Source organism: Vipera ursinii (genome assembly GCF_947247035.1).
Source record: "Vipera ursinii genome assembly, chromosome: 1".
Lineage (NCBI taxonomy): Eukaryota > Metazoa > Chordata > Lepidosauria > Squamata > Viperidae > Vipera > Vipera ursinii.
Genome location: NC_139512.1, coordinates 319,470,064 through 319,483,344, shown reverse-complemented (window position 1 = coordinate 319,483,344; position 13,281 = coordinate 319,470,064). Strand labels below are relative to the sequence as shown.

Sequence of the window (13,281 nt, the reverse complement as noted above, 5' to 3'; positions counted from 1 at the left end):
TTCCAGATTTGTTTAAGGAACACATGCTGCTCTGACATTTAATCCAGAGTTGGGAAGTTGGAGCTGTTCTGTACTTGTGCAGACTTTGCACAATCTTAGAGCAGTGGTTCTTAAAGCAGGAGCAATTACCCCTAAGGCATATTCTGGGGTAGTTTGTTATGGCTAGTTTGTGACTCAAGGATCCAAACACTCGGACAAAACTACAGATAAAACTGTTTGTGTGAGGAAAATGACATTATTTGAGACTAGAAAGGGGCAATTGGATCAAACAATTTAAGAGCCAATGCCATAGAGGGATTCAGACAACATCTTTTCTGATAATATGAAAGCCTTACATTTTCCTCCCATAAATCAGTGTATGATCTTAAGAAACATGCTAGCAAAGTTCTGTTGACACAAGTTTTGCTTTACAATAGATTTTAGTGTTACCACAGAGGGCATATCTTGCAAATTGTCCATATGTGGATCTTTTTTCCTTTTTTAAATATCCCCTTTTTCCATAAAAATGCATATACAAGCTCTACTTTATTCAGGTTAACATTTAGATATTGTACAAAATGTTGGTGACTCCAAGCACCATAAAACATAAGGCTACAATAGCACATCACACTGATATCTTAAACCTGTTGATCACTTGCTTACACAGGTAGACTTAGGACCACAATTTTTGTTGCTAAGCAAAACAGTTAAGTGATTTTTGTCCCATTTCACAACCTTTCTTGCAACAGTTTTTAAATGAAGCACTGCAATTGTTAACAACCCAGTTGTTAAGTGAATCTGGGTTCCCCATTGACTTTACTTGTCAGAAGGTTGCAAAAGATGATCGTAGGACCCTGAGACACTGCAGCCATCATAACTGTGAGCCAGTTGCTAACTAGCCAAATTCTGATTACGTGACCATGGGGATGCTGCAACAGTCATAATTGTGAAAATTGGTCATAAGTCGCTCTTTTCAATACCATTGTAATTTGGGACGATCATTAAATGGATGGTTGTAAGTCAAGGACTACCTGTAAAAAAAATATCTAAAACATATCCAGTAGTGCAAAGAGTTTTAAACCTTTTCAGGTTGTGGTAGTTTTTTTAAGTCCCCAGAACACCTGATTAAGAGGCAAAAACTAGTGATAGAAAAATTAACTGCATTTGGATGGGGGGTTTTTTACCTTTACTTTCCCATGGAACCCAATCAAGGTCTTGTGGAAGGGCAGGCTTCTGGGGAACACAGTGTGAAAAACCTTCTACTGTATTAGATGATGTTAATACAAGTTATATCTAATAGCAGTGCCATTCCAATAGAGACAGGCAGCATTTTGATACCTGGAATTGATTTTTCTTACCATTACTTTCCTTGGTGGTTGAGGCACTTGGCCATTATGGCAATTAGTCATTGGGGACCAGTGGGATTTTTGTTGTTGTTAGTTGCGAAGTCGTGTCCGACCCATCGCGACCCTATGGACAATGTTCCTCCAGCCCTTCCTGTCCTCTACCATCTTTTGGAGTCCATCTAAGCTCACACCTACTGCTTCAATGACTCCATCCAGCCACCTCATTCTCTGTCGTCCCCTTCTTCTATTGCCCTCAACCTTTCCCAGCATTAGGCTCTTCTCCAGTGAGTCCTTCCTTCTCATTAGGTGGCCAAAGTATTTGAGTTTTAGCTTCAGGATCTGGCCTTCTAAAGAGTAGTCAGGGTTGATCTCCTCTAGGACTGACCGGTTTGATCGCCTTGCAGTCCAAGGAACTCGCAGGAGTCTTCTCCAGCACCATAGTTCAAAGGCTTCAATTCTTTGGCGCTCAGCCTTTCTTATGGTCCAGCTTTCACTGCCATACATTGCAACTGGGAAGACCATAGCCTTGACTATACGCACTTTTGTTGACAGGGTGATGTCTCTGCTTTTTAGTGTGCTGTCTAGATTTGTCATGGCTTTCCTCCCGAGGAGCAAGCGTCTTTTAATTTCTTGGCTACAGTCCCCATCTGCAGTGATCTTGGAGCCCAGGAAAATAAAATCTGTCACTACCTCCATTTCTTCCCCATCTATTTGCCAGGAATTGAGAGGGCCAGATGCCATGATCTTGGTTTTCTTAATGTTTAGTTTCAACCCAAGTTTTGCACTCTCCTTCTTCACCCGCAACAAAAGGCTCTTTAGTTCTTCTTCACTTTCTGCCATTAGAGTGGTATCATCTGCATATCTTAGGTTGTTGATGTTTCTTCCGGCAATCTTAATTCCAACTTTTGATTCATCTAGCCCTACCTTTCTCATGATGTGCTCTGCATATAAGTTAAATAGGCCGGGCGACAGTATACAGCCTTGCCGGACTCCTTTCCCAATTTTGAACCAATCAGTGGTTCCGTGTCCAGTTCTCACTGTTGCTTCTTGGCCCGCATATAGGTTTCTCAAGAGACAAATAAGATGGTCTGGTATGCCCATCTCTTTAAGGACTTGCCAGAGTTTGTTATGATCCACACAATCAAAGGCTTTAGCATAGTCAATGAAGCAGAAGTAGATGTTTTTCTGGAACTCTCTAGCTTTCTCCATGATCCAGCGTATGTTAGCAATTTGATCTCTAGTTCCTCTGCCTCTTCGAAATCCTGCCTGTACTTCTGGTAGTTCTTGATCCACATACTGCTGCAGTCGATCCACATACTGCTGGATTTTTAAACTATTATTATTAGAGCTTTTAATCAGGTCTGTGTTGTACTTCTTTTTTCTGTGTGTGTGACTAAATGCCCTGCCTAGAGTCTGTCAGTTAGAGCAGCCTATAAATTTTCTTGCAGATGTTTCATTAGTTACCTAGTTTGGGTAATGAAACTCTGAAAGAGAATAAACACGTTCAGAGAGCACCAAAGATCCCAGATCTCATCTCTACCTCAGAAAAAGAGTATAATTCTTGCAGGCATTTGCTTCTCAAATGAGTAACTTCCCTCCAAACCCAAATCATTGGGAGGGGGGGGGGGAAATAACAAATTACTATAGTGTTTGTGTTTAAAAAATAAGAATATATGTTACTGAGTCAATCTAAATAAATTGAATAAATTAATGGCTATCTTTTCATTCAGGTAAGATCCGTATTTAACATGACTGCAAATGAAGGCCGAAAAAGGTCTATGAGGGCCCTTGTGGCTGTTGGCAATGGAAAAGGATCGGCTGGTAAGTAACTCCTCCAATAAATGACTCAAAGCATGGAAGCTATAGATAATCCCTTCCAGTAGAGGTAGAAACTTCCTTTTGTTGAATGTACTAACGTTTGGGAGATATTGCTTCAGGCAAGCATCTTTTAGAATTAGAGAAGAGCACAAATAACTTGTGTGTCTGCTCTAACTTTCCAGACTTATGCCGAGGTGCAGAAGATCCCAATAAATTTAAGGTTTGTGAAACGATAGCGTTGGGTGTGGTTGAGCAGGCACCCTGAACCTTGAACGTATATTGCAATGGACTTGCTATGAATATTATTCTGTAGGAAGATGGAGAATGACCAGGGGGGCTTTTGCCCAGGTTCGCCTGGTGCGCCAGTTGCGACCCTATCTGGACCGAGATGCCCTACGCACAGTCACTCATGCACTCGTGACCTCCCGTTTAGACTACTGCAACGCTCTCTACATGGGGCTGCCCTTGAGGACCACTCGGAGGCTTCAACTGGTGCAGAATGCGGCCGCGCGAGTTGTGATGGGGGCTTCCCGATACTCCCATGTAACACCTCTACTCCGCGAGCTGCATTGGCTTCCGGTTGCGCTTCGGGTGAGATTCAAGATGCTGGTGATGACCTATAAAGCCCTAAATGGCTTGGGTCCGGGTTATCTGAGGGAACACCTGTTGCCGGCATCAAGCTCCCTTCGTCCCGCGCGCTCCCACAGGGAGGGCCTTCTCAGGATACCGCCGGTTAGGGAATGCCGGCGGGTTATTCCCAGGGGAAGAGCGTTCTCTGTGGGCACGCCGGCCCTATGGAACCAGCTCCCCATGGAACTTAGGACTGCCCCCGACCTTCGCTCATTCCGCAGGGACCTGAAAACTTGGCTCTTTGAGCTGTCTGGCCCAGGCTGAGGGGTTTTAATTTTATTAGGCTTTAGTTTTAAATTTCGGGGACTTTATTTAATTAATTGTTTTAATCTGATTTTAATTTTTGTATGTTTGTTTTAATCTTCCCTGTACACCGCCCTGAGTCCTCCGGGAATAGGGCAGTATATAAATTTAATAAAATAAAATAAAATAAATAAAATAGAATCACATCAAGCCTGTGTTAATGCTGTTTCCTTGTATGTAATAAGGTTGTTCTTGCTCCCGTTAAACAAGTTTGATTGAAAATTGATGCTGTTCATAGCAGCATGGAAGATTGTTCTCTATTAACCCCAGCACTTCAGATATAAGAACATACTGAAGGATAGAGAAATGAATGAGCTTTTAACTATCTTTACTTTGTGGTATCAGGCCAGCAGCAGCCTCTTCAGATTTTCCCCCCCCCCCTCTATTTTTTGAAGTTATCTCCGGCTTTCATCTCACCTGTGATGCTGTTTTCATTATTTCTTACCATTTGGTTTCATATAGCCCCATTATTTGCTTTTGCCCCATTTTTCCTTGTAGAATTGAAATGTGTGCAATGTATGTCATATATGAGTTAGTCACCCAGGAAATAAAAGAGAGAGGTTTTCTGTTAGGACAGAAATGTAGAAACAACACAGCATTGTCTAAATCTGGCAAAGACTGAAGAAACAGGGAAGGAAGCTTTCTAAATCTTGTCAGCAGTCTTCTTGGAAATAATCTGTTTTGTAGCAGCAGCACAACCCAGATTTTAAAGCTCAGCATCAGGGGCCTATTTACGTTCAGAACAAAAATACCGCCCAGCAACAAAGCCAATAAAATTAGCCACATTCGTCTGTTAGATTCCCTTACTATTTATAATTTTTTTACATGCTAACAATCATTTATTATAAATATAATTAAAAATCCTTATGACACTCAGACTTTTGCTGAATAAAAACTGGACCTTAGATTAATCAAGGAGCATATTTAATGGGGTAGTGGAAGGGGGCTTGGTACTGTATGTAATGTATGCCTGTATTAAATTTCTGTGCTGCCCATCTTACTAATACAGAAACTCTGGGTGACATACAATTAAATAAAAAATTAAAAAGTACTTAAAACAATTAAAATTAGAATAAAAAGTATAAAAGTTAAGAACCAAGATGATGGGCAGCCTGGGGGTGAGAATCTTCTCATATAAAAAACATTGGCACTATATATAGGAGGGTTTTTTGCAAGCTTTCATTTGTGGTGATTGTTTCCTAACAGCCCATTTGTATTTATCAGGTTTTGCTCTAGGAAAAGCATCTCACATGAAGAATGCACTAAGAAAAGTATGTAATGTAAAATCTTAACACCATCTCTTGTTATTAAAGTCTATATTTCCATGGTTTTGGTATAATTCTGTGTTTATATTCTTCTGTGAAAATGTTAAATACCTCTGATCATGGTTTCCGATAAACAACCATTCCTATCACGTTCTATTTGCTGCTTTTATCTACACTTGGCAGACACTGAACTTGGATGCAAAATACTCTGTCCTTCAGGTGACCTTTTCATTATGAATTCCATAAACATCATTCATAAAGACTATGAACTGACATGTGCAAGATGGATACAATGGTGTGGATGGGAACCCCTTGTTAGTCAAGAAAATGTTCTTATTCGCTGCTGCCACTTGTGGCAAAGATTCACTCAATTCCTGTTGCTGCACATAGGCTGATACTCAAGAGATAGATAGACCCAAATTATTAAAATGTCATCTTATAGGAAATAATCTGGAAGAATTTGTTACATGTAGTAGATTTTATTTATTTAGCAAATGTACATAATCACCCATTTCACAAAAAGTGACTCCTAAATGGTGTACAGCAATTAAATAAAAAATAAATGTTGTAAAACAAGCATTATTAAAAATATAAAAAGTTATTAAAAGTACAGCACAGGAGAGAGTATATATTAACAATAACAATATTAACAATAAGAATATTAACAACAGTAGGTGGTACTTCCAGCTATCATTTTGATTCTTTTAATTGAATTAAGTACTAGATTGTAGTTTATAATTGGCCCAGAAGCAAGTTTAATATTTTCTTTTATCATTCCTGTAACTTAGTTTTAAAATTGAGTTCGTACATTTTCTTAATGATTTTTAATTTTTTAAAATAATATTCTTTCCCCAGGCAAAGAACAAAGCTATTCGCCATTTACAATATGTTGAAAGATATGAAGATCATACAAGTAAGTATTAGAAATATATTTTAATTGAAATTTTAAAAGTGAGCTAGTTACAGTATTTTCCCCCAGATATTGTAAAGCTATTTATATCTTCCATTTGTCTCAAAATCCAAATTTCATGAACTTGCAAAATTAGACTGCTTAATACGCCCCATCTGAAATTTTTCTTTTGGCCACATGTATGAATAGCTGTATTATTCAATCTCATACCCATTCATTCTTTTGCACGAATTTATCCAAATTCATTAGAAAATGTCAGGGATGCCTGCAGTTGTTCCCTAGGCACACTCCTCTCCCATCCCTGAGATTATCAACATCCGACTAGCTTTAGCAAGATTATTTTGCCTTTTCTTTCAGAATATGCCTTGATATTCTGAAAGATATACACACAAACATAAATTAATTGCACCAATTTGTGGATTGGTCCAAACTGTCTTCTTAGTTATATTACCCTAGCAGTAGAAAAGCAAAAGCTTTGTATTTTCTTAAGATTTAGAACCAGAAAAGCAATACTTGGTTTTTATTCTGATGCCATATTGTTAAAGATCTAAATACTGTACAAATTGCTCTTCAGACAAGTTTCAAAGCAGTGTGCACTCAACAAATGAAAATGTTTCTATTTCCAGTGCTGTGGTACTTTCTGTCTAAGAAGTAGATTTTCTGTGAACAAACATTAAACATGCTTAAAATTATGCATTGAGATCAGAGGGGATTCAAAATACTTATTTAGCAATATTTTGTTTTTATTTTAGTTTACCATGATGTTGCAACCACTTTTAAGAAAACGACAATTCGGATGAAGAAGCAAAACAAAGGTGAGTAAAAGAAAATTTGCATAGAAATTGGGAATTTCTATTATGGGGAAAAAATCATAGTATTATCTGTATCAGAGTCAGCTAATATTTATCCAGTTTGGACTCCAGAGTGATCTACTCAATTAAATGGCTTTAATTTTCTTTTAAACACTTTGATAGCAGCTTGGATTAAGTCTGTTATAGCCACAAAGTAACATACAGCACAAAATTTGTGGAAGAATCAATGATAAAAATATTCATAAAGATATTTCAGTGGAGTGTTCTTATTTAATAAATTGCACATCTACTATTGTCAGGAGAAATGGACAGTTCTCCAATTGCTGTGACAATTTGCACTGCAATTCGAATAACCACAAAGAGCTATTTAATAAAATAGCTTTTTAATAAAATATGTTTGATCAGACATGGATTTTTAAAAACTATAAGTGTAATCACATGAAACAGGTTTCTGTTGGAAAATATAAGAGGACTATTATTCTCAATGAAAGAGACAGTAGAATAATTGCATCAAAAATAAGTATAAGTCTATGAAGAAAATGATTCTACATTCCATTTTACAACCAACATGCCACTAGGCTTCCAGTATTAAGAATATTTCATTGATCACATTTAAGCAGCCTTCTTATGTAGACATTTTTAAAATAAATAACCACATTAAACAAATATACCTATTTTGTTTGATCTCATAGTAATATAATTACTAATATCAAACAAAATATTAGGAAAAATATGAATAATCAAGGTCTTAAAAATACATTTACTTTTTACAGATGATATGTCTGTCAAAAATTGAATTAAATAATTTCATGAAGTAGCAAATTTAACAGATAAACCTGTTAATTAACATTAATTAATAAACATAGAAAATGTTTATTTGAAAGACAAAGGAGGAACAAAGGGAAGGCATGTGAATAATATCTGAAGGAGATTTAATTCAGCTCTGCTGTTTCAAGTGAATTGCAACAAACCAGACACTTCTTGTATTGGGAAGAAACTCATCACCTTTTTGGAGCACTTAGCCAACCTGCTTCCAAGAATACATTATAGATAGTCCCAAATAATAAATTCCTCAGATAAGTTGAAAAACTTGTTATAATAGCTACTGTTTATAATATTGCAATTTTTATTTAAATCTTACTAAATCGTTTTTCACAGGGTATGGTCTTCGTTGTCACCGTGCTATCATCACACTCTGCAAACTGATTGGGATTAAAGACATGTATGCCAGGGTTTATGGATCCAAAAATATACTGAATCTCACTACATGTCTCTTTAAGGGATTAGCTAATCAGGTAAAAATTGAGTGACTAGCACATGCTTCTCAGTATGTTAAAAATATTAACTTGGACCTGTATTTTAATGATATTTTATGAACTGTTCCTTCCCATAGTGCAGTGGGAAGGTACAGGGAGGAAATTAATTAATAAATAAATAAATTTAAAGTGAATACCAGAAAATAGTTTCTCAATCTCCTAAACATAGTTTGTGGAGTATGATAATTTTCTCCAATTTTGATTAAAAATGAATTTATCACAATCCAAAGATGGATTGTATTTGTTCTTAAAAATACTGCCATGGCTGAGACTTGAAGCAGGCACAGAACAAGGGCAACATTGATACAATCTAAATGTGAATGAAATTAAATCAATTAAGAGTTTTGCCCAGGTATGACAATCAGAATCCAAGTAAAAAAGTTGTGTTCCTTATTGTAGCCTAATGTTAACTGCTTGAGTGACAGTCTGTCTTGGATATTGGACAAGTAGAGGTTTTCTCATCATCTGCTGTCTGATCTATTATTGTTGAAATGTGCCATGTATTAACTTGAGTCCTTCTATATGGAATATATTGACTTTTACCATACCATTCCCTTTTTGACTAAATTTTGTTTGGGGGGGACTGCTTTCATTTCATTCATAACTTGAGGGATTTTCAAACAAACAAGTTTCAGCTTTATAATTTTGCTGTATTTTCTTCAGCCTCATTTGTGCTTCGTAGGGCTTGCTTTCTGACTGGGTTGCTTTCTTTCATTATTGTCATATGTCTCTGAAATCATCTCAGTTAATCCGACCTCCAGTCAATTTTTATCCCAGGAAAATCTGTAAAGGTAGAAATCAATCTGTGGATCTCATTTGTTAGTAAAAATGCCAGTGATGACAGATATCACTAAACTGAATTTTCACACTTCATTTCAGGCTTTCCTTAAACAAAGGCTGTTGTGTCCATCTTTCCTGTTATAGTAAAATATTGAGATTAAAGCTGAGGCTAAGGTATACTATGTCTGATACTAAAAACAGTAAAGAGGAGTTAGAACTAGCAGCTAAGGATAGCTTTTACCTTCCATGAAACTATTGGTTTACTAAATTATGAAAATTGATGAATTGGTATTTCTTAGATTAGAATTTTCTCTTTGAATTATCCCAACAGGAAACTCATCAAAACCTAGCAAACAAGAAGAAGCTCTATGTGGTAGAATTCCGTGAAGAATGTGGCCCACTGCCCATTGTTGTAGCAAAGCCTAATGGACCAGTCAGAGAAGATCCTGAATCAGAAGAAGCAGCTCTTGATGTCAAACTGGAATGGAAAGAAGTTAAGGCAGCACAAGGAATAAGGAGTAGATGGGCTGATGTCAAAAGAGCGGTTTGGTAGATTTGGGCGGTATCAAAATGAAGAAGATCCGGCATAATCTTATAATAAGGCAATATTTGTTTCCATAAGGCAATATTTGTTTCCACATGAAGTGAAAAAAATCATATAAATTCCCTTGATTATTGCTGTCCGTGTAATTTAGTCATTCCAAACACTGTAGCCAACTTTCTTCAGTTGATATCTCTATTTAAAATGCAATCATTTTGTGGCATGCAAACTGTAAAGGAAAATGGGAATTTACAAAATCTCTTGACAAGAAAATATTTTCCCAAATAACTGGAGAAGGTAACAACAGTATGGAAAAATAAAGTTGTAATTGAATTTCATTTCGCCTCACTTATCTCTATATGTTCAAGTAAGAAACTTGGGCTTTTAATGAATGAGGTAACTTCATGCATTTTGCTTTTAATACTACTTGGACAATACTGAACCAAAACAAACAGTTGGAAGAAGTCCCAGTAATATTAACAGGTTTTGGATAACTCTTCGTTGCCACATTCATCATTATGTTAGAAGATGTATATTGGTTGCAGAAAGCTCCAAGTCCAATTTCAGGGCTGAGAAAAAATATAATTGAAACCTTAAAGAGTTGTTTTAAACAGTGTAGGAAGCTCTGATATAATAAAAGAAATCATATCAGCATGCAATCTTAAGACTTACATCCACCACATTGCATCCTTTTTTGGTGATGGACAAAAAAGTTGTCTAGGTCTAGGTTGATAGTAGGATAGAACTTGAAGTCTTGATTGAAAAGTGATTCTTTTCTGAGAATTCAGAAAATGAAAATGCCATCACTGAATATCAGGTAAAGGAAGGATTTAAGAGAGTCAAAGGTAAGAAAGCGCCTAAGACAATATGACAATGATGACATACTGTGGAGCTAGTCTGTGTGCATAGCTGTAGCCTGATTTCCTAGTATATGGTGTTGCCAAAGATAAAATAGTTATGAGTTCAGTGCAAAATCAAAAGAACTGGTGGATGGTATGCTTTATGGACAGCCCTGAGTATATTCCTAATGGCTTGAAAGGGAGATTGCTGTACAATAGGTCAGCATCCATAGTAGCTAAAATGATCAAAGAAGATTGCTAATGAATTCAGTGTTTTTTTAGGAAGTCTGTGGTATCTTCTATGTAGCTGAGAGTGCTTCTGGCATAAAGTGACTCCTTTTCTGTATAAATGTGACTAAAGTATTTAATGTTAATGTTATATCCTGAATAAATGTCAAACATTTGGTTATCTTTTTAGTACAACCAAGTTAGCTCCTATTGCATAGCTACCTGGGTGATGACGCATTTTTAAAAACTGCATTGAGAAGGTATTTTCTGGTTAAGGAAAGAATATTGATGTTCTGAGCAGATAAATGAGTAATAATTTACCATTAGCTAACATTATAAAACTCATTTGCATAATTTAATTATATATATCAAAGGAATTCTAAAGATTTGCTTTATATATAAAAGAGCAAGCAGATATATACTTTCATTTTTAATAACAACGATTTGATTGAGAATTCTCTTCCTTTACCCCAATAAAAAGTCATCTTTTCTTCTTAGAGGATGCAGTATATATGCTTGTAATGGTTTAGCTGGCTTTAAAAGGTAACATCAACAGTTTCCTCCTTCCTCTTTCCCCATTTATTTTAGCTGAAACAAAGCTGTTTTAAATGTGTCATTCAAACAATAAATGCTTTAGTGTGTCACTTGGAAAATACAAAGCTTTGTATAGTTTTGGAAATAAATTCATCAAAATTACCAGTCTGTCCAAATTCATTAGTCTTCTGTAAAACAAGCAGAGACAAACTCCAGTTCTCTTGCTACGTTCTGTGATATTTCTTTGCTAGTCTCAGAAGAGATGACTTTTGCTGCTTCTTCAGCATTCATGCAGAAGCTTCAGGCTTATGATCAGCATTTATCCCAACATTTTGGTGTTCTCTATGAAGATTTGGGAGGTACAGTAGAGATGCTGATAAACACATTCCCCCCCTTACACACACACACACACACACACACACTTGGTTTTTCCTATTTTGTTTTTGAAGAATACCTGTTACAAACCAGTGCTTCCTCTAGTATCAGATGTGCATACCCTGAGCCTCAGGTACTACATGAAAGACTTGGGTGCAACCACCCCCTGCAAATTGATCCTTTTAATACAAGAGGAATTCGTTCATACATGAATGAACAGTAACTATATTGAATTAAAATTCAGTCTCTCTCTCTCTCCCTCCCTCTCTCCCTCCCTCTCTCTCTCTCTCTCTCTCTCTCTCTTTCTCTCTCTCTCTCTCTCTCTCTCTCTCTCTCTCTCTCTCTCTCTCTCTCTCTCTCTCTGTGTGTGTGTGTGTGTGTGTGTAAAATTTAGTTCTGGCCCTTAATGTGATTCGACTGTTTTACTCACATTAGAGAATATTCAGGCATACTATTTCTCTACCTCTCATCTAACCCAGTTCAATCCATCTTTGAGTGAAAGTAAGTGTGCCTATGTTAATTATAATTCAAATTTGTGTGCTTGGCATTTTTGGTTGCAGAAGATATTTATATTTAAATATTCAGTTTTCTTTTACTGTAAGTTGCCAAGATGACTTTGATTGTAAGATGTCATATAAACATAATAAAATAAGTGAACTTTTAAAAATACAACTGATAACACATGGGTTAAGGTCTCTACTGGAATCCAACACACTAGAAATCTACAAGTCTCTACCAACTCAGCTGTAGCACAACTGTGTCCAGAAGGTGTCAGCCTACCTTTTCTCAAAATTGTGGACAAGAAAATGAAGCACACTGAAACACTTTTTTATCTTTTCTTTCCCAAACTAGAATCCTTAAATTATGTCCACGAATGCTACTTTTGTAAGTACAGTTACAGGTTAATGGGAATATGTGTGCACTTACAAAATTCAATTGGCTTAAGTATACTTTTCCCAGAAAAATATGGAGAGGATCTGCTTTGTTTTTATTTTTTTTAAAAAACTAGATATAAGTGAGTTGTCTTCTATCAGAGATTCCATATCTCTGAAATTGTAAGTCTTAAATTCTTTGATTAAAAACCTTTAATTTGAAAAATAGATTGTCAACCTCCAAACTTTTGTTTACTCAGAAATTCCTCAGACTAGGTATCCATAGCAAGCAAGAAAATCATAATGAGATCAAGTGCCAGGATCAATTAACTGAAATGCATTTCCCAGCTTGTATGCATAACATTTTCCACAAAATGTTGCTGTCATAGTTCCGATAAATGAGACAGTTCAAATAAAATGCAGGCATCTTGACAGTTGCATTTTTCCTGCTTGCCTAACGTTTCCCAGAATTACAAACCCGCCTTTTTAATGGTGCAGGTTTCTCAGCAACTACTTTGTCCATTTGTTAATTGATTTTGATGGTAGTTGAATTGCCAACAGCATTATTGATCTATTTGGTGCTACTCTAATTGGATCTGTTTTCTCCCAGTTTTCTTCATAGCAAAAGTTTGACAGTTCCCAGTGCCCAACCCTTGGAAGGTTTCAACACAGGGGAATGTATGTTGCAACATACTGTAGTGCTTATGCCAAACCCATAGTGCAAAATATGTGA

At 36.4% G+C, this 13,281-nt stretch overlaps 1 protein-coding gene across 2 annotated transcripts in view; it reads left to right on the top strand.

Annotated features, from left to right (window-relative positions):
* The window catches only part of MRPS5 (mitochondrial ribosomal protein S5), a 33,771-nt gene extending 21,418 nt beyond the window's left edge, over window positions 1-12,353 (top strand). Inside the window, exons 6-12 of one of the 2 annotated variants that reach the window (XR_014494363.1) lie at window positions 3,056-3,146; window positions 5,301-5,347; window positions 6,197-6,254; window positions 7,004-7,066; window positions 8,222-8,358; window positions 9,491-11,660; window positions 12,071-12,353. Coding sequence is in view for 1 of the 2 variants with exons in the window: in XM_083379348.1 (XP_083235474.1) it covers window positions 3,056-3,146; window positions 5,301-5,347; window positions 6,197-6,254; window positions 7,004-7,066; window positions 8,222-8,358; window positions 9,491-9,712 (618 nt within the window). In the remaining variant the exon portion in view is untranslated. Of the gene's footprint in view, window positions 1-3,055; window positions 3,147-5,300; window positions 5,348-6,196; window positions 6,255-7,003; window positions 7,067-8,221; window positions 8,359-9,490 lie in introns of both variants that reach the window. The other variant, XM_083379348.1, reaches the window with a different exon arrangement.
* Window positions 12,354-13,281: the final 928 nt, after the last annotated feature.